This window comes from Bufo gargarizans, chromosome 7, assembly GCF_014858855.1.
Source record: "Bufo gargarizans isolate SCDJY-AF-19 chromosome 7, ASM1485885v1, whole genome shotgun sequence".
NCBI classification, from domain to species: Eukaryota; Metazoa; Chordata; class Amphibia; order Anura; family Bufonidae; genus Bufo; species Bufo gargarizans.
The window spans coordinates 186,684,059-186,706,276 of NC_058086.1; the positions used below are offsets into that span (position 1 = coordinate 186,684,059).

General features: G+C 47.6%; 1 protein-coding gene across 1 annotated transcript in view; it reads right to left on the reverse strand.

Annotated features, from left to right (window-relative positions):
- The window catches only part of DENND6A (DENN domain containing 6A), a 57,803-nt gene extending 41,848 nt beyond the window's left edge, over positions 1-15,955 (reverse strand). The window contains exons 1-5 of the mRNA XM_044300706.1: positions 15,751-15,955; positions 7,135-7,173; positions 4,663-4,705; positions 3,843-3,952; positions 1,778-1,858 (exon numbers count right to left, since the gene is read on the reverse strand). Coding sequence (XP_044156641.1) covers positions 1,778-1,858; positions 3,843-3,952; positions 4,663-4,705; positions 7,135-7,173; positions 15,751-15,894 — 417 coding nt within the window. The 5' untranslated portion in view covers positions 15,895-15,955. The remainder of the gene's footprint in view (positions 1-1,777; positions 1,859-3,842; positions 3,953-4,662; positions 4,706-7,134; positions 7,174-15,750) is intronic.
- Between the last annotated feature and the right edge of the window lie 6,263 nt (positions 15,956-22,218).

Consider the following 22,218-nt stretch of genomic DNA (forward strand, 5'->3'; position numbering starts at 1 on the left):
GATTGCATTAGTGTTTGCGCTTGGTATTGCAGCTCAATCCCATTCACTTGAATGGCACCGAGTTGCATCCAGTCCATATGACCGATGGACAGGACACACAGGCTGTGGAAGACACCGCCGCACTCGCCCAAGTGCCATGGCCCCTTCCAAGAGCTGACAGTGGGTGGCCATGGTTAACTACTCTTCTAAAGACATCTAAGAGTTAAAGGGTTAACACATCCACAGTCCACTTCTGGGACACACTTCTCTCCACAACCAGGGATCCCAATCCACATCCCGCCTGGCGAGGGGGCCACCGGCTACAGTGTTCCATTAGTGACGGCTCCTGTATTTTCTACTACTGCCAATAGGAATTATGATGGGAGTTATTGCTCCAGCTACTTCTTGATTTCACATAGGGGCTTACTATTACACAGGTCGCTCCGAGCTCCCGCTGAGGTAGTAATACCTAACGTGCCTCTCCTGTACCAAAGCTTCACCGGTCTCCCGCTGGTCTCTGATCTTCCGGCTCCAGGGGTGATGTGTCGACATGACATGTGACTGCTGCAGCCAATCACTGCCCACAGCGGTGACCTCAGAGATGTCAACATGTCACTACTGCAGTCGAGTACGAGACTAGATGGGGGACCCAGAAAGTGTCAGTACAGGAGCGGCATGGGACTGGTCAAGAGGGTATTACTTCTTCAGTTATTTCATCTTAAAAGGGTTTTTCCAGGAGTTCAATACCGATGTAGGTCATCAATATCTGATCATGACGGTCCAAAGCCCTGCACCTTCTTCGATCTGGGGCTGCAGTGCTCTGGTGAATGCTGCGGCCTCCTCGCAGCGCCGTCCATTTTGGCACTGCAGCCCTGCATGCAGTCTCACTAAGTGTGGGCACCCGCAGATGACCAAGCCCATACAAATTATGTCTATATCTGAACCCTGAAGACGTGACAGCTCTTGGGAGCATTACCACTATACAGTGACGGACTGGGGTACCCAGGGCCCACCTGTAAAATTTATTCTGGGGGCCCACTGTACAGCTACATGCTAATATCTGCTCACACAGTGGCCACGGCCGCAAGATGCTCAAGATGAAGAAGGGGGTCCCTGTAGAGACCTGGAGAAGGCAGGTCCCTGGGGAAAGAAGAAACTGGCTGGACTACCGCTGTGCCTAGATGTCTTTTCCGCCACAAGTACAGGTGAAACTCAAAAAATTAGAATATTGTGCAAAAGTTCATTTATTTCAGTAATGCAATTAGAATATTGTGAAAAGGTTCAATATTCAATAACCCATACCCCCTGAGCAAAGGGGACCTCAAAATTGTGACTTTGGGGTTTCATAAGCTGTAAGCCATAATCATCCAAATTATAACAAATAAAGGCTAGACATATCTCGCTTTCCATGTAATGAGTCTCATATGTTAGTTTCACCTTTTAAGTTGCATTACTGAAATAAATTAACTTTGCACGATATTCAAATTTTTCGAGTTTCACCTGTAGAATAATAAACTGGGTAGCTTGCTAAATAATCTACCCAGCTTTTATAAGACCATAGGCTGGTTGAGGCTTTGAGCGCTGCCTGTGTATAGGTAGTTCCATCAGTCTACTGTGCCCTGTGCCTCTTGTGCAGGGGGTGGGGGACTAGGGGGCCCACCGGGGGTTTCACCTGACACTATAGACCTATGAGATGCTGAATGCTGTAGATAAATGCAAATAACTGAGCAATTACTCTTTGATACCCAGAAAGCACAGAAGAAACGGACCCGAGCCTCCAGTCCACGTAAGTAATTACCTTTTGGAAATAACCTCTTTTCAACGTCTTGTCTCGGACTTGGCGGAAATAGACATAACCATAGAAACAGGCGGGATCTTTCTGAAAAACCCAGAAGTGATACATGAGATTAGAAAGAGAAGTCTCAACCCTTCTGTCCTACACCCAGGACTGCGCACAACTGGGCCATTTCTGCCATGTTCATAGGAACAGCTGCCCCTCTCTGTACTTCTTAAAGGGTCATTGAGCTTTCATAAAACTTTTGGTATGTCGTACCAGCACTCGGAGCCCCACCGGTCACACTCGCACGGGATCGGGAAGGGCCTATAGACTTTATATTGAGTACAGAGCGCTACCTCTCCTGCAGCAAGGAAACAGAACGCAACTCTCTCCTCATTCTAGCGTCGGGCGGGGGTCTCACCACTCGGACCACTAGTAATTAAAATCTTTGAGACGTCAAGTTGATCGGTTACGTGGCCTTACGGCAGCTCAGTCCTGTTCAACTGAAAAGCACAGAGCTGCAATTCCAAGCACAGCCAATATACGATGGACAGCGCTGTTCCTGGGATACAAGGAAGGGGCAGCAGGACTCGCCTGAGCAGCGCAATGCTGCCTTCAAGGGATGGGGGGGGGGGGGGGGGGGCTGCAAGTCCCAAAAGAGAAGTCATCGATATTTAAGCCATGGAAAACAATTTAACACAGAAACTGGCACAACTCTATGGATTTTAGGAGCCAGTTAGGCCACAGCAATAGCTACTGCATTTTTCGCTTTATAAGATTCACTCCCCCCCCCCTAAAGTGGGGGGGGGGGAATGGCCGTGCGTCTTATAAAGCAAATACTAGTGAGCGCTTCAATTATGGAAGCGCTCACTAGTATGCATTAGGTGCCAGGAGAGGAGAGTGAAGTGCTGCAAGCGTTCCCTGTACTCGCCCTCCCTGGTCTTCCTTCCTGGGGCAGTGTGTGCACTGTCCTGACCGCGTACAGCATCCGGACGTAGTGCGTGCACTATGACCCAACACTGCACGCAGTCAGGTGACTGTGCAGCGTCGGCCAGAGAAGAGAGGGGAGCGCAACTTCTAAAGAGACCGCCAGACACAGAGAGAAGCCGCTGCGCAGGAGAGGTAGGATCATTTATTTTTATTTTAAGGTCTGATCTGAGGTCTAATGGGGGTCTGAAATGGAGGGCTGATATGATGTCTAAAGAAGGTCTGATGGGGGTCTCATGTAATGTCCTGACATGGGGGTCTCATGTAATGTCCTGACATGGGGGTCTCATGTAATGTCCTGACACGGGGGGGTCTCATGTAATGTCCTGACACGGGGGGGTCTCATGTAATGTCCTGACACGGGGGGGTCTCATGTAATGTCCTGACACGGGGGGGTCTCATGTAATGTCCTGACACGGGGGGGGGTCTCATGTAATGTCCTGACACGGGGGGGGTCTCATGTAATGTCCTGACACGGGGGGGGTCTCATGTAATGTCCTGACACGGGGGGGGTCTCATGTAATGTCCTGACACGGGGGGGGGTCTCATGTAATGTCCTGACACGGGGGGGGTCTCATGTAATGTCCTGACACGGGGGGGGTCTCATGTAATGTCCTGACACGGGGGGGGTCTCATGTAATGTCCTGACACGGGGGGGTCTCATGTAATGTCCTGACACGGGGGGGTCTCATGTAATGTCCTGACACGGGGGGGTCTCATGTAATGTCCTGACACGGGGGGGTCTCATGTAATGTCCTGACACGGGGGGGTCGGGGGGGTCTCATGTAATGTCCTGACACGGGGGGGTCTCATGTAATGTCCTGACACGGGGGGGGTCTCATGTAATGTCCTGACACGGGGGGGGTCTCATGTAATGTCCTGACACGGGGGGGGTCTCATGTAATGTCCTGACACGGGGGGGGTCTCATGTAATGTCCTGACACGGGGGGGGTCTCATGTAATGTCCTGACACGGGGGGGTCTCATGTAATGTCCTATCTGAGGATTGGATATGGAGGTCTGATCTAGGGATCGGATATTTTCACTGGCAGATTGGATTTATCAAATTGAGAACTAAAACTCAATACAATTGACCAAACCTTTAAATAAACAGGCGAGTCTCTGTCCATCTGATCCAGGACACAATGCAGAGAAGACTTCCTTCCCGACTGTCGGAACCTGAAGCAGAATTGTGTGTCTCCCAGGCAGCCTGAAGAAGCAAAATACACATATATTAACGGAAAATCTTGCACATAGAGAAGCAGTGGGGGCACGCTCCTGTTTGCTGGCATCATTCATCTCTAGGATAAGTCTTAAAGGGAACCTGCTGATGGCTGACAGTCTTCTACCTAGTTTTCTCCCTTTCCCTCTAGGAGAGAACTGCCAATCATCAGCAGATGGGCGAGAGAGCAGGAGATTATGGATAACCAGGACTCAGGTAGATTTGACTCTTTTCCAGGCCTGGGCTGCAATGATTATGATGCTGGTTCTCAGCAACCACTTACTTTTATCTCCTGCCTGAGTGACACACCGCTGACATCAGCATGTCTGTCACTATTATATGCTGCCCTCAGTGAGGTCGGCAGAAAGTTGATGACAGGTTCCCTTTAAGCAGAAGGATAAGGGTGTCTTAACACATGGCGGAAAAAGGTGCCAGAAAATACGTAGCATAAAGACTGCCCCCATTTTATCCTCTGGGGTTGAAAAATGTCAATCGCTGCCCTGCGTGCCGCTGCGTCCAGTAAGTTATGCGATTCGTGTTGTGGCTTTTCTTAAGCAGATTTTATCCATTCATTTCAATGGGGGATGTAATTTGCACAGAAATCGGCGCCAAATGCAAGTGTAAAAATCTGCACCTGCGTACTGTATGGTTGATTTTTCCGCCATATGTAAGCGCCCCCAAAAAGGACCAACACCTACCAGAATTAGAGTCAGGGAACGACAGGTAACAGATGCTGGTTTTCTGTGAAATATAAGGAAACACATTACATTGCATACAAATCAAGTCTTACCTATATCTATAGCTTAAAGGGGTTGTGTCACTTCAGCAAATGGCATTTATCATGTAGAGAAAGTTATTACAAGGCACTTACTAATGTACTGTGACTGTCCATATTGCTTCCTTTGCTGGCTGGACTAATTTTTCCATCACATTATACACTGCTCGTTTCCAGGTAGAGAGTGGACTCTCATTGCATTCATTGGAGGCGGGAGAGGTATAGAGTGGGCTCGGCATGCATGTTGGTACCTGGATTTAATGGAGGCCGTTATGGCACCAAAAAATGGTAAAAAGCAGAGTGGACCCAGCATGCATGTGGAACGGGCAGATGGGCCCAAATAATTTTTAACAAAATGTATTTGCCAAGAATCTTAAATGTACTAAATAAGCGTAGTATTAGCACCAGAATACTTTTTTGTACTGTATTTGGTTAGCAGAGTGCTCTTTGTGTCTCCAGCCATGGCAGCGTGCACCTGCGCATTGGGATGTGCTGACTGACCCCCTTTTTTCTTTTCAGCTCGTTTCCATGGTTACGACCACCCTGCAATCCATCAGTTATGGTCATGTTTGCACACTATAGGAAAAAGCGCCAGCCTATGTGAGCTCCTGCGGTCTCGGTCACCAGAGAGGCCAGTACGACCACCCTGACTGCAAGGTGGTTGTAACCATGGAAACGAGCAGTGTATAATGTGATGGAAAAATGAATCCAGCCAGTAAAGGAGGCAATATGGACGATCACAGTACATTAGTAAGTGCCTTGTATTCACTTTCTCTACATGATAAATGGTACTTGCTGAAGTGAGACAACCCCTTTAATATATATAAGACAGCGAGAGAGAGAGAGAGAGAGAGAGAGAGAGAGAGAGAGAGAGAGAGACAGAGAGAGACAGAGAGAGAGAGAGAGATAGAGAAAAAAAAGAGTGAAAGACAGAGAGAAACAGAGAGAGATAGAGAAAAAGAGAGATAGATAGAGACGAAGAGACAAAAAAAAAAAAAAAAAAGAGAACGAGAAAGACAGACAGAAAGAGAGAGAGGAAAAAAAAAAAAAAAAGATACGGAGAGACAAAGAGAGATATATAGAGAGGGACGGAGAGAGTGATGTAAACTTCAGGCATTAGGGTCCATTCACATGTCCGTAAGTGTTTTGCGGACCGCACATCGCCGGCACTTAATAGAAAATGCCTATTCTTGTCCGCAATTGCAGACAAGAATAGGACATGTTTTATTTTATTTTTTCAGGGTCCGCAATTTCCGGATCCGGGCTGCCCATTGTGCGGCCCCATGAAAATTAATGGGTCCGCAATTCCGTTCCATTGCGGACGTGTGAATGGAGCCTAAATCTGCTGAGATTCTGCAGCAATATCTACATGTGCTACTGATTCACTGCAGATTTCACCTTTAGGGCCGTTCACAAGGCAGGATCTACAGCGAAATATTGGCGTGTACAACGGCGTCCCATACATCTCAATGGGAGGCGGCGCTGAGGATCGTAGAGCCCACGGGCCATACAGAGAACAGACATGTCCCTTCCCGGTTCAGCCACAGCTATAAGCTGACGCTCGGCAGCCTTCAGCACTGCCTCCCATTGAGATGTATGAGATGCAGAAAGGACGCGCCCGCCGGCTGGTTTTTGACTGGATTTAGATGTGGCTGTCCACGCCAAAAGTACGCTGGAAAAGCTGTTGTGTGATCGGAGCCTTACACTTAAAGGCCACATAAACATGTTGAGTATTATGTGCTGTTTCTCCTCACAAAATTTAAGTATAATACAGCGCCAGCAAAGTGAATGAGATCCGTAAAATCTCATGTACACACCTTGCTTTTTAATTCCATATGAAAATGGATTTGATGCTTTGCAATGATTGGTTGCATTTTTCGGGTCACATAAGTTTATGTTTTTTTTCCCGTTGAAAAAAATAAAAAAAAATAAACACACCACAGCCAGGCCATGCTGCATTATAAAAGAACGCATCATGGACAGAAAAAGAAATGTGTGAAAAGTGAAGAAAAGGTGCCAAAAACACACATCTGCACTGCGTTTAATAACATCGACTCACTTACAGCTGACATCTAGATGTGTCGCTTTTGACATAAAAAAAAAATTGTCAAAAATGCATGGGAAAAACACGGCAAAAAACTGCATAAGTCTCAAAAACCTCCAGAGGGGAAAAAACTATATGTAAATCTACCGCAGCATATCCTCAACAGAATGATTAGAAAACCTGCAGCGCGTTTCTTCTATCCGCTATGTGTGGATGACGTTTTCAGAACCAGACCACGTGCACTGTGCGGTAATTGTGTGCAAATCTGTCGCGTCTCAACATGGTCTAAGAGTGTACTGCTATAGAGAAGGATCCGTGCGATGAGACAATTCCTTATTCTTATCGACTTACCTCCTTGTCAGTTAATTTGGCATGGGGAGGATACAAAGCCTAGACAAAAAATATATATATATAATTATTAATGAAGTCCATACTGGGTGCATACAATTTAGGCTCTGTTCACATGGAGCCAGGAGAGTTGTCAGGTTTCTGGTATTTTGGACAGCAGGAACAGCAATGCAGACAACAACAACAAATAAATAAAAAATAATAAATAAACAATAATGACAAAAGGCTCCATTGAGATGAGCTGAAAGGTTGCATGGGTGAATAAAGGAGTCTACTTTTTCTTTCGTATGCCGGAATGCTGCCTACTATTTATTTTTACTTCCTGAGGATCCTAGTCCGGGATTCATCTAGGATTTGCACCTGGGACTATATATATATATATATCTCTGACGAGAGACCAATCACTTTCTATGCACAGTGTATTAGGGGGATCGCGGCTCCTCATCTCAAGCACATTTTTTTTTTTTTTTTTTTTAGCATAAATAAAACAGAAAAAATATGAACTGCGTTGATTAAACTGCAGACATGATAGACGGCCTCAGCATGTGTGACACAGACTGGTACAGCGCAGGGACTAGCTGCGGGGCAGACATTCTGCTGGCTCAGCAAAGGCAGGAATCAAAGGTCTGCAGAGACATTCCTGGAAATTTCCCAGCCATAAAACACAAAAAGAAAAAAAAAAGAATTCAAGCAATTACATAATACAATACAGGTAAGAAGTCCACAGTCATTTATCAGCTTCCAAAGGACTCTGCATTGAAGAAGTATAATCTACAGTAATGGGAGAGATACAGAAATGTGTTGCTAACATCAGCAGAAGCCGAGAATGATCTTTACTGTCACCTGATTACAGGGTTTGTAACTGATGACTTATCCTTAAAGGGGTTGTCTGACCTCAGCTAATGGCGTTTACCGTGTAGAGAAAGTTAATACAGGGCACTTACTAATGTATTGTGACTGTCCATATTGTCTCCTTTGCTGGCTAGATTTATTTTTCCAACACATTATACACTGCTCGTTTCCATGGTTACGGCCACCCTGCAATCCATCAGTGGTGGTCGTGTTTGCACACTATAGGAAAAAGCGTAGGCCTCTCTGGTGGCCAGGACTGTGGAAGCGCACATAAGCTGGAGCTTTTTCTTATAGTGTGCAAGCGCAACCAATATTTGATTGCAGGGTGGTCGCAACCCCTGGAAACGAGCAGTGTATAATGTGATGGAAAAATGAATCCAGCCAGCAAAGGAGACAATATTGACAATCACAATACATTAGTAAGTGTCTTGTATAAACTTTCTCTACATAATAAATGCTATTTGCTGAAGTGATACAACCTCTTTTAGACCGGCCATCAATATCTGAATGGCAGCGGGTCTGACACCCAGCACCCCCCTGCTGGGCAGCTGCAGAGCAGAGAGAGGTACTCCACAGCTCCCTCTATTGTGTAGTGGACAGGGTTGGTTACTGCAGCGCTGCTCCCATTGAAGTGAATCAGAGCGGTAACCACTACACAACGGACGGAGCAGTGTGGTTCTGGTGGGGACTTCTGCAGAGCAGGCGATCAGGGGAATGTCGGACCCTGTCGGACAGATATTTATGGCCTATCCTGAGGAAGGGGTTGTCCGGGACTGAAATGCTGATGACCTATCCTCAGAACAGGTTATCCATATCTGATCGGTGGGTGCTCGACTCCCTAAACGCCCCCAATCAGCTGTTGGAAGGAGCTGCGGCACTCGAGTGTCATGTCCATCGGTTGTGTCCTTTCTGCAGCTCAGTCCCATTCCAATGAATAAGAACTGAGCTGCAGTAACAAGCACAAGAGGAGACATGAAGTACAGAGCGGAGGGTGTGGGTAATGAGCAGCAGCTCTTGTATGTAGTCTCCATTACCACGGTCTGTCCTGTCCGTCCTCTCTGTGCTTCATGTCTCCTCATGGAGTCCATTCCTACAGAGATTCAGCTGAAGATCTTATCATCTGTATTCAGGATCATAATCCCTGACAAGCAGAGCAGAGAGGAGGATGAGGCAGCTCTTTAGCTCAGTGTTCTGAAGTAATTTGTCCTCATGTGCGATTAGGACAGGTTTAGTGTGGACTAATAGGACGGCGGCCATTTTATTTCTCCTAATGATGGCTCCACAGACAAAACGATCCATTATAACTAATGAAAGGTATTTGGAAATATATTTATAATAAAGTAATAGTTAAGAATTTTCATTTTATTAACTCCCGGAGAACCCCTTTAAGGCTCTGTTCACATCTCCGCTAGTGTTTCCGATTGTTCTCAGGGATTGCGGCACATGATAGAAACAAACGGAGTCTGAGAGACCCCGTTGACTTCAATGCAGTCCATCCAGTCATGGTGACCCCCGCTTTGCATTGCTGTGCTAGTTTGTCCAGGTTTTTAAACGTAAACTGTGTCAGAGGCTTACAGCGCAGATGTGAGCACAGCCCTATAAAAGCAGAAATTTGTCTCTGCTGTAAAAATATGACTGGGGTGCACATTTTAATTTTCAGTGCATCGAGGTATCACCATTTTATTTTTACTTGCATAGCAAAGCAGCAAACACAAAAAAAATATTAATCGTACAAAGCTCCACATGGCCAGCTCCTAAAAAAAAATGAAACAAAATCTATAATAATAATAATAATAATAATAATAATAATAATAATAATAATAATAATAATAAGGGTCCATTCACACGTCCGTTGTTTCTTTCCTGATCTGTTCCGTTTTTTGCGGAACAGATCTGGACCCATTCATTTTCAATGGGTCCTGAAAAAAAATAAAAAATAAAAAAAAAATAAAAAAATCGGACATTGCGCTGTCCGATTTTTTTCAGGACCTTTTGAAAATGAATGGGTCCAGATCTGTTCCGCAAAAAACAGAACAGATCAGGAAAGAAACAACGGACGTGTGAATGGACCCTAATACTACAACACTGTCCACAAGCAGGTTTTAAATGGTTGCTATGGGTTACATCTCTGAGCTAGCTCATGCCTAATAAAAAATAAAAAATAAAAGTCAAACTTTATTCAAAATCACGCACACGATTCTGCTCAAATAAGATTTATGAGACTTTCTAAAAGAAAACCTGTCCTTCCTGCCGACAGCAACCAATCACAGCACAGCTTTCATTTCATATTCTGCTCCTGAAAAAGGAAAGCTGCGCTGTGATTGGCCGCCAACAGCAACAAAGCCAGCTCTTCTAAATCTGCCCCATCACTGCGGCGACTACCGTCAGGGCCACGTCTCCGGCTTCCAGAGGGAATCCTAATATTTGTCTAGCCGGCCTTTCTGCTACGTGTCTTGTAAACAGCTGAAGGAGCAATAGAGAGAGATATAGATTTTCTGTCCGATGCGAATGGACAGAAGCGAGAAAGCCGTAGACAAAGAAACACTGGAAAACACGCCGGAAATTTGACGAAAAATAAATCCATAGCAAATCCTGAGGAGAAATGTCTTGTAGTACGATTTTTCGCAGATTTTTTGTGTGGAAGCGTCAAGATGGCCTCACATGACGACGGTGAGGTACATGCAGTGTGTACGCCAGGAACGCTCCCGACATAGTTGCTGAGGCTTCGCACACAAGACCGCGTCTGCATTTCGATCCGCAAATGACGGATATGAAAAATCGGAATGCCTTCCATCTTATCAATAGAAATGTCTATTCTCATTCTGACAAACAATGGGAGGCGAATACCACACAGCCGCACGGGGGCTTTTTGGGGTGGAATCCGGGTCAAATTCAGCCTGCAAAAGAAGCTGTGTGAACGCCCCCTTAACTTGTCCAAAGGGTGACATTAAGCCTCGGAGAGGCCAGGACTGCCCCTCTGGGACAGGTTTTCCATGAACAACTGGTAAATACCGGTGAGCTAACCTCAGGATAGGTCATCAATATCAGATCAGTGGGGGTCCGACGCCCGACAACGGGCGTCTTTATAATACACCAAGCACAGCGCCATTTATTGTATAGTGGCTGTACTTGGTATTGCAGCCCAGGCCTATTCACTTGAATGGGACTGAGCTGCAGAAAAGCCATGTGACCGATGGACGTGACGTCACAGGCTGAAAAAAAGGTGGCAGCACTCATCCGAGTGCTGTGGCCCCTTCCGAAAGCTGATCGGCGGGGGGTGCCAGGAGCTGGATCTTCACCAATTTGATATAGGGTAGGTCATCAATATTTAAGTACTGGAGAACCCCTTTAAAGGGATTTTCATATTGATGGTCTAACCTCAGGATAGGTCATCAATATGAGATTGGGGGCGAGTCCGACACCCAGCACCTCTACCGATCAGCTGTTTGAGGGGGAGGACCTTTGTCGAGCGCCATGGCCTCCTTGCAGCTCATCAAGCACAGTGCCGCCCGTGTGATAGTGGCTGTACTTGGTATTACGGCTCAGCCCTAATCACTTGAATGGGACTGAGCTGTCCGTAAGCCATGTGACCAGTGAACGCGACATCAAAGGGCTCAAAGAGAGCTGCGGCCTCTTCGAACAGCTGATTGGCGGGGGTTCTGGGAGTGGGACCCCCACTGATCCGATATTGATGACCTATCCCGAGTACAGGCCGTTAATATGAAGATCCAGGAAAACCCCCTTCAAATGGGAGCCATGACAGCGCATTACTTTAAAATGCTTGAAATTCATGCCATTTTTACAAGTTTATTGTATCGATATAAATCACAGAAAATCACAAGCTTGTAATCATTTTCTAACGGCAGCAAAGATCTCAGTGTCCATGTCGGTGCCAGTCTGGAAGCGATTCAGCAGGTGCCAGCTATGAACTCCGGCTCCCAGCAGAATCGCTGCTATTGTGCCTGGGAATTGTTCGCCCGTTGCCAGGGACCAGAGACCACAAACATGTCGTAAAGCGGAACAGTCAGTTCTTGGCACCACAGCCTGATTGCCAAATAAGAGTCATCTGAAATTCATCTGTCAGGAAAAAATAAATAAAAAATCCTCGGACAACTATGAAGGTCATGCATGCAGCGCCCCAGGGCGACGTGCAGCCCGGACCCTTAAAAATCACATGTACATTTATTTAATAGGAAGATATCCCATTAAAATACTGTAAATGTTTTATATAAGAATACAAAAAAGATAGCATAATCATAAGGACCTGGGAATTCCCAGTGTAAATATCTCACAGGAAATATCAGATTTAAAACACAAAAAAACAAAAATAACACCCATATCCGCGAACATTTTGATTGATTCACTATATGATCAGCATACAGCACACACTACTACCGCCATCTACTGTCACACTGCGGCTCCGTTCACAGCTTGGCACTCAGAGCAATAGAAACCACTACCCGCAGGTTTCAACACTTTGGGCCTTCAGGTCCATGACAATTTCGGGCGTGTCCTCCCCTCCATACAGGGCTTTAAAGCCATTCCTACAGCAGACGGATCCAACGAAGCATAATGTTTCGGTATCAGATACAGTGAGTCATTTTCGGAAGAGATTCATAACGGTAATTATTAGGATGGTGGCCACTGATCTCACTGGATGCAGATGGGGCACTGGGAGTCGGCTAGTCCTGGGTATCCCCCCCATTCTGTCAATGCATACTCCGGTTTCAGAAAACCTTTGACACGTCAGAGGTTTTGATCAGTGATGATCCAGACGACAACACATCAACCAACTGCTGAGTGCCGTGCCCCTCTGTCCACCGAGAGACAGGGGCGAGTGGTGTACGGACCCACAGGCTTAGGCCTCATGAACATCACCATATTTTTTTCCAGACTCCGATCTGCATTTTTGGGGGGGATCGGAAGCAGACCCATACTTTTTGATGAGACTGCAAAGGATCCGTATGTCCACAAAACAGATACAGTCGGGAGCCTGCAATTGCTCATGGGCACAGTGCTCATCTCAACCCTCTTTGTTTCACTGGGGGGGGGGGGGGGTCTCACCACCTGGACCCCCACAGATAAAAACTTCTGACATGTCATGAATGTGTAATAGGTGTGCAAACAATCGCAAAATGCGGAACGAAATTGCGGACGCGTGAATGGGGCCTTAAAGGGCATCTGTCAGCAGTTTTGTACCTATGACACTGGCTGACCTGTTACATGTGCGCTTGGCAGCTGAAGGCATCTGTGTTGGTCCCATGTTCATGTGTGTCTGCATTGATGTTTTAATATATGCAAATGAGCCCCCAGGAGCAATGGGGGCGTTGTCATTACACCTAGAGGCTCTGCTCTCTCTGCAACTGCCGCGTCCTCTGCAGTTTGATTGACAGGTCCAGGCAGAGTAAAGTGATCATGCCTGGTCTTGTCAAAAACATAATTTTTCTCAGCAATGCGGGCACATATGAACATGGGACCAACACCGATGCCTTCAGCTGCCAAGCGCACGTGTAACAGGTCAGCCAGTGTCATAGGGACAAAACTGCTGACAGATGCCCTTTAAAATGGGAAGACCCCTTTAACCCCCTTGTAGATTATCACTCTAACACAGGTAATGGACACGATAACTCATATTCCTAACGTGACTATCGTATTTTTTTGTCTTCCAGACTTTACTCTCTGATATGTACTAAGAGCGCTGGACAAAGTCCTGAGTGACACGCGGGAATATTGGCTGCAGCTTTATCACAGGCTCGATCTAAAGAGATCAAAACATGGCAGACTGTAAAGACGGGAGAGCGCTGTAACTCCTGAATTACGCTCCTTAGTCATATAGGCTACGTCCACATCTGCGTTTTCCTTTCCGGTATTTAGAGCCGTAATAGGATCTCAAAACTGGAAGAAAACGCTTCAGTTTTGTCCCCATTCGTTGTCAACAGATTGCACCAGAATGCATTCCAGTTTGTTGCGTTCCCATACCAGACACAAAACCGCTGCAAGCAGTGTTTTTGTATGCGGAATGGGAAACTGAACAAGCCGGATCAAAAACCATGCAAGTCAGTGGTGCCAGATCCATGTTTTTCCAACATGCAAAAACCGGATCTGGCGCCCACTGACTTACAATGGTTTTAGTGCCGGATCTGTCTTGTTCATTTTCAATATAATACAACCGGATCCGTTCTTAACAGATGCAGCCAGTTGTATTATTCAAACGGATGCGTTTTTATCCGGTTTTGAGATCCTCGGCCGGATTTTAAAACCGGAAAGTAAAAACGCATATGTGAAAGTAGCCATATACTGCAAAAATGTCTGATCAGGAGAGGACAGGGAAATAGAAGGTGCACAAGACACTGAGTCTTAGGCCCCTTTCACACGGGCGAGAATTCCGCGCGGGTGCAATGCGTGAGGTGAACACATTGCACCCACACTAAATCCGGACCCATTCACTGCAATGGGGCTGTGTATATGAGCGGTGATTTTCACCCATCACTTGTGTGGGGACCAAACGCAGCCAAATTGATTAATTCTGAACAGATCCTTATCCATTCAGAATGCATTGGGGCTGAACTGATCCGTTTTGGGCCGCTTGTGAGAACCCTAAAACGGATCTCACACGCGGACCCAGAAACGCCAGTGTGAAAGTAGCCTTACTCCCTGGTTCTGTACAATTACCGAGATACTAAAGACACACACTTTGCAGATTTTTTTTCCGTGCAGAAATTGACCTGCCGTGCGGATTTCAAAGTAAATAGCATGTCAATTATGTTTTCGGCTTTAGCCGCAGATTTCACCCTTTTCAACGGAAGTCTGAGATCTGCGGCAAAACCGCACCAAAATCCGCCATTAGAGATTGTGGATATGCTGCAGAAATGCACATATATCTACACGGAAATTTGTGCAGATCTTATGTGCATTCACCCTCAGGCCCAAAAGGCATATAGGGGAAGGGGGTTAAAGGGGTTCTCCGGGCTTTTAATATTGATGACTTATCCTCAAGATAGGTTATCAATATCAGATGGGCGGGGGTCAAACATATGGCACCCTCGCCGATCAGCTGTATTAGGAGACAGCGCGCGCTGTGCTCGCGTGTCGTCTCCTGTGGGTCTTCCAACACGCCGCTGCTTTGCCATAGATAAATCAGAAGAGCAGGAATGGATGGGAGACCGCATGTACACTCTGCGCGCGCCGTCTCCTCATAAGCTTAGCAGCGGGGTACGAGTGTCAGACCCCGCCAATCTGATATTGAGGACAGTCAGCCCAGAGAACCCCTTTAAGGCTAAATGGCGATCTTGGCTGCGACTGTCAAACATGCACCACACCAGAACTGCCCAAAAAAAAAAACAAGTGCTGGATTTCTAGTGATTCTGGGGGTACGGTAACTTGTGAGACCATTGCTGTGCAGCCCCTGCCAAAAATTCCATGTCTGCATCATGCAGAATCCATGTCAACCACACAGGTCATATTGGCAGCAGTCTGTACTCTGCACAGAGGAGCTGTGGCCAGCCACTGGGACCCAGGACAGTGAATGGACGGGGTAGATGGCACAGGGTGCCAGGGTAACCGACCAGGGCAGCGCTGGATGACACAAGCCACTGCAATGGTGGAGAGATGCAGAATCCAGAGAACCCAGAGGCTTTGCATAGGGATCAGTGCGGGTACCGGGGGGAGGGCTGCCCTCTGTGCCCTGGGATCACCCCCCCAGTCAGGGATACACGGCGCCGTCCATGAGATCCACAACTCACACAACTACTTGTGCACCTCTCTCACCTCCACAGTCTGGCCCAGCTCCAGATCGAAGCCCACCACACAGATGCAGTGCAACCACGAAGAAAAGCGGTCCCAGGGGAGAGACAGAGGGTCCCCGGAGAGGGTCTGCGCCTCCTCGGACCCCTCCATCCCCGGCGAAGACATTGTCTACTAGTTCAGAGCCTCCATCCAGCCGTCAATCAATACCTCGCGTCATCACAAAGCGCTGGGGCAGCGCAGGGCGCACGCTGATGACGTCACGAGACGCGGAGCTGGTGAGGGCAGAGCACTTCCGCCAGTGCGCTGTGCGCGTGCGCCGTACAGCCCACAGTATTATAGTATCAGAGTGCCCCATCTCCATGTGGGAATGATACTGTATCCAGGGCACTACATATACATTCCTACAGTTTCCTCATAGTTTGGGAAAGTGTTAAAGAGATCCAATGTTGTCACCTAGCCCTTAAAATATAAAACACATTCTTATGTTTCCCAGCAAGAAAGGGAATGAACAATTCAGAGGAGACATAAAATGAATAATAATATTTAAAAAGTATTTGATATCTGGATAAGAATAGCCGCACAAATAGAGACTGTGCTATGATACCGCCATATAGTGACAGCACAAATAAAGTTAGACCCAAGACCTCAAAGACTAGTGCCAGCCTGGGCCTCTATAAACCCCTTTTTGGCATTTTAACCTCTTCACATCCAGGCCATTTGCCCCCTTCCTGACCAGGCCTAATTTTGCAAATCTGACATGTGTCGCTTTATGTGGTAATAACTTTGTGGTAATACTTATCCAGGCCATTCTGAGATTGTTTTCTCGCCACATATTGTACTTCATGATAGTCATAAATTTTAATCAATATATTTCACCTTTATTTATGAAAAAATGCCAAATTTACCAAAAATGTGAAAAATTCTCAATTTTCTAAATTTCAATTTCTCTGCTTTTAAAACAGAAAGTGATACCTCATAAAATATTTATTCCCTTACGTCCTACCAGCAGCACAGATGGGGGTTAACTGCCCCCCGTGGACTGGTAGGACCGGCGGAATTTTTAATGAGCCCAAAGAATAAACCAATAAAAGAACTTCAGCTCCCTTAAAGGGAGGGTTCATCCCCCAGCCCACCGTGTTTTTTTCTGTCCTTTGGACAGGTGGACTGGCGAGGTTTTTTCCTCTCTCCTCTTTGAGAGTTGGGGACGTTTTTCTTGACTCTTTAGAGCCACGAGTGTCCCCCTTTTTTCTTCCATGTTAGTGCGCTTATATTTGCGCCTCATTTGCAAGTGGATTAGTCTTACTTTGCCTCGGTCTCCCCCCTGTGAGTCGGCGGCGCTCCGCTGCATGGCTGGTATGGGCGCCGCCATGACCGGAAGTGACGCGGGCTTAGCCGCGACGTCACTTCCGGTCTCTCGGCCGGCCGTTCGGTCCCTGACCGAGGTTTACCGGACGGTTCTTTTTTCTCTAGGGGGGATGGATGTGTGTGTGGGGATCACCACTTATTCATTAACCTTCTTTTTTCAAGGAATGTAACAGTTGAATGGCAGTATCGTTAGGGGGAGGATTATTTTAAAAAAGACCACTCCCCTGGGCGGAGCTATTCTATTTAAGCTCCCTGATTCCATTCAGTCGGTCTCTGGCTGCGCTGCTTTTACAAGCTAGCTCCAGAGTCTCCTGCCTTTGTGTGATATTGCTATTCAGACGGGTTTTTTTTGCTTTTCAGCTCATTACATTGACTCCTCTGGTTCGTGCTCCTAAAAATCAATGCAGGGTTTTTCCCTTATTTCTTCTCTTTTAGGATGCTTTAATTGTTTTCCTTTTTTATTTCAGCTATGGCCTCTCCCAGAGAGCCCGATCAGCTACGGAAAGCAGCTACCAAGAGGAAACACCTGGCTTGCTATGACTGCAATACGCCTCTTGATGAGAGCTGCCCTTTTTCCAGGTGTGACAGTTGTCGTTCCACTACTGCTACTGAGCCTTCGATGCAGGACATGTACCAGTGGGCCAAGACTTATGTTGACGACTCCATTCAAGGGGTCGTACGTCTCCTTAATGAGAGGCTACCTGTTCCCTCCCAAGCTCCTATGGAGGTGACCGATAGGCCTATACCCCTTTCTGTGGGGTCATCTTCTTCTGAGGAGGAAGAATCGACTTCTGGCTTCTTTCCACCGGAAAAGACTCAGAAGCTTCTAAGGTCCATCAGGTCGGGGGACCATGATGTTGACGTAGGGGAGTCTTCCGATCCCGCCTACCGGACCCAGCGGGTCTTTAGGGCAGATGAGACCCTTCTCTCTGTGATGCGCACAGAGTGGAAAAAGCCGGAAAAAGGCCCAGTCCTTACCAGGAAATTCAAACAAATGTTCCCAATGGCTAAACCCTTAGTGGAATCGTGGGGTTCCATTCCTAAGGTTGACATGGCAATTGCCAAGTTGTCCAGGCGCACTCTGGTTCCTGCAGACGATGGGTCTAGCCTGCAGGACCCTTTTAGATAGGAGGACAGAGTGCACCCTTAGACGAGGTTACTCGGCGGCCGCTGCTTCCGCCTCGACTTCCATTGCTGCCACAGAGGTCTCGTCCTTCCTCAGAGCCAGGTTGAATCAGATCCAGACGGATGTCGACCAGAGTGTCTCTCGCGATGATATCCTCGCTGCCTTTAAGTCCGTCAATTTGGCCATGGATTTCCTATGTGACACAGCCCAACTTCAGTTAAAGTTGGCGGCCAAAACAATGGCTTTAGTGTCTGCTGCTAGGAGACCTCTGTGGCTGAAACCTTGGAACGCAGATAATGCGTCCAAGTATAACCTCTGTGGGCTCCCCTTTGAACCTGGCCGTCTATTTGGATCTGAATTAGACACCATTATGGAGGGTCTTTCAGATAAAAAGGGGAAGAGTCTCCCCCAACAGTCCTTTCGAGGCAGGGGCAGACAAGCCCGCGGGGGCAGGCCAGGACAGCAGGTTGGACGTAGAGATTGGGGGGGGCCGCCTAGAAAATATTCTAGACGCTCCCGCAAACCCACCAGGGAGGCTAAACCCTCCTGACTATGGGCCTCTCTGAGGCTCTTGGATAAGCCCTGCTATCCCTGTCGTTACGCCTCTGGTTTTTTCCGTACCCCTTCTCCACCTCCCTCTAGGGGGGCGTCTTTTATCCAGACTCATATGGGCCCAAGAAATCCCGCATCCTTGGGTCCAAAATATTGTAGCCATAGGCTATCTAATAGACCTTGTTTTTCTCCCCCCAGGAAGACTCATTGCTACACGCAGTTTTTTGCCGGCCAGGCAAAGAATCTTGGAGGTCTATATTCAAGACTACCTTTCCAAGGGAACCCTGGAGGAGGTACCGGCAGGGGAGAAGGGTCTAGGGATTTATTCTCCAGTATTCCTGGTTCCCAAGAAGACGGGAGATCTTCGGACGATTATAGATTGGATACTTCTCAATCGTTTCTTAAGGAGGACCAGATTCCACATGGAAACTATAAGGTCAGTCAGCCACCTCCTCAGCTCTGGGTAGGTGATGGCCACTCTGGACCTCAAGGACGCTTACCTCCATATCCCGATCCACCCATCCTCCGGAAAAATTCTCAGGATCACGGTCCAGATACTAGGAGTAGGCAGACATTTCCAGTTTGCCGCCCTTCCCTTCGGAGTCTCGTCTGCCCCCCTGATCTTCACCAAGGTGATAGTATCGGTAGTGGCAGCATTGAGACTCCAAGGTCTGACCATTGTCCCTTACTTGGACGTCTGGCCTCTACTTTCCCATCTTCCTCATGTCGCAATTTTCTTTCCGCTCCACCTAGGCTGGATTGTCAACTGGCAGAAGTCGAACGTGAGCCCTTCGACTTCCATCCTTTATCTAGGATTCATAATCGACTCTCTGGAGATGTCCCTCCAGTTGACATCAGAAAGAAGAATGCAGATTCAGGACCTAGCAAGGTTCCTTTATGTATCACGACGAGTCTCCATATGGACCCTCATGAAGATGGTGGGGCTCGTGTCAGCGGCTGCGGATGCTTGTCCCTTAAGCTTTATAGCACCTCCGGCCCCTTCAGTCGGAGGTCTTGAACAAACGGAACGGCAGCCCCTTGGGGCTAGATTCCCTGTGCCCCCTATTCAACCAGTCCCAACATTTCCTCACATGGTGGTTCCATCTACCAGAGGGGAAGTCTATGACCCAACCAGTTTGGCTCATATTGACCATGGACGCGTCCCTAGTAGGCTGGGGCGCTCATATAGACGGGTCCCCAGTTCGGGGATCCTGGTCTCCTCAGGAGTGGCATCTTTCTTCAAATCTCCGCGAGATGTGTGCTATCCGGCTAGCCCTCCTTCACTTCGCCCCTCAGATTCGGGGCAAAGCAGTGAAAGTCCAGTCAGACAACAGGACTGTCGTGCTTTATATAGACAAGCAGGGAGGCACAAGATTCTTACCCCTTCCGTCTGTGATCGGGGTAATTCTGCGGTGGCCAGAGCTGAACTTATCCCATCTATCCGCCACTCACATCTGAGGCTCCTTCAACGTCATCACGTACCGCCTAAATTGCGGCCTATCGACCATGGAATGGTCACTACATCCGGAGATCTTCAAATAATTAGCCCTCAGATGGGGGATGCCAGAGGAATATCTCATGGCAACCAAGTTCAACGCCAAGGTACAGAGGTTCTGTTCCCTAGACAGGGAGGACAACCCCCTGGCGATAGACGCTCTGACAATACCGTGGAGGTTCAGGCTGGCGTACATCTTCCCTCCCCTTTCCATGATTCCGAGGGTATTGATGAAAATCCGTCAGGATCAGGCCTCGGTAATAGCCATCATACCATTTTGGCCCAAGAGATCCTGGTTTACCCAGCTCATTCAGATGAGTCGGGGACAATATTGGAGACTCCCCCTGGAGCAGACCCTGGTGTCATGGGACACGCATCTCTGCCCAGATCTGCACAGATTCAACCTGACAGCCTGGAGGTTGATCAGTCCCTTCCCAGAGTGGATGGGCTCTCTGAGTCGGTCCTGAGAACTTTATCGCATTCCAGAGCAGAGTCTACTAAAAAGGCCTACTCCCGGATCATGAGGATCTTCACCTCTTGGTGTAGCTCCAACCAGGTGGCGTTTGCAGATCCGCCCCTCGCAGCGATCTTACAGTTCCTTCAGGATGGGATGGACAGAGGTCTCGCCCCATCTACCCTAAAGGTCCAAGTGTTTGCCATCTCGGCCTGTCTTAACAGACCATATTCTCGGGACCCACTCATCAAGCGCTTCCTTAAAGGTTGAAGATTGAAGCCTACAATACTGAAACCCGTCCCTCAATGGGATTTATCAGTTGTTCTCAGGGGGCTAGCATCCCCCCCCCTTTGAACCCTTGGAGGAGGCAAGTTTTAAATTCTTAACACTTAAGATGGTCTTTCTTCTGGCCATAACCTCGGCCAAAAGAATTTCGGAGCTACAAGCTTTCTCCGCGTTATACCCATATACCATGTTTCTACAGGATAGGGTCCTTTTAAAATTTCTACCTTACTTTAGGCCTAAGGTTTCAACTTTTCAGAATATTAATCAGGTAGTCTCTCTACCTGTATTACTCTCTGCCTCCTCCTCTGATGTTCCAGTCCGACATCCACTGGATATATCTAGATGCCTTCAGATCTATGTGGATAGATCCAAAGAATTCAGGTTAGATGAAAATCTCTTTATCCTGTTTGCCGGTAAGTCTAAAGGCCGTAAGGCGTCTAAAACGACTATTAGTCGCTGGGTCAAGGAAGCTATCAGGGAAGCTTTCATCTCTCAATCCTTAGATCCTCCGGAGTTTGTGAGGGCCCATTCTACAAGGGCCGTAGCTACCTCTGTTGCGGAGAGAAGTCTTCTACCCCTAGAGTTGATCTGTAAGGCAGCTTCCTGGAGCTCTGAATCAACCTTCATCTCCCATTATAGGATCGATGCTAGGGTATCAGAGTTTTCGGCCTTTGGGCAGACAGTTCTTGCTTCTGCCGAGCATGAGCCCAATTAACGATTCCCTTACGTCCTACCAGCAGAACAGATGGGGAGATAGCAAGAAGAATCCCCTAGGGAGGGTCCTCATGCCTGACAGAACTAAGAACTGTCTGCCCAAAAGCCGAAAACTCTGCCACCCTAGCATCTATCCTATAATGGGAGATGAAGGTTGACTCAGAGCTCCAGGAGGCCGCCTTACAGATCAACTCTAAGGGGAGAAGTCTTCTCTCCGCAACAGAGGTGGAGACAGCCCTAGTAGAATGGGCCCTCACAAACTCCGGAGGATCTAGAGATTGAGAGATGAAAGCTTCCCTGATAGCTTCCTTGACCCAGCGACTAATAGTCGTTTTAGACGCCTTACGGCCTTTAGACTTACCGGCAAACAGGATGAGGAGATTCTCATCTATCCTGAACGCTCTGGATCTATCCACATAGATCTGGAGGCACCTCGAAATATCCAGCGGGTGTCTGGCTGGAGTATCAGAGGAGGAGGCTGAAAACAAAACTGGTAAA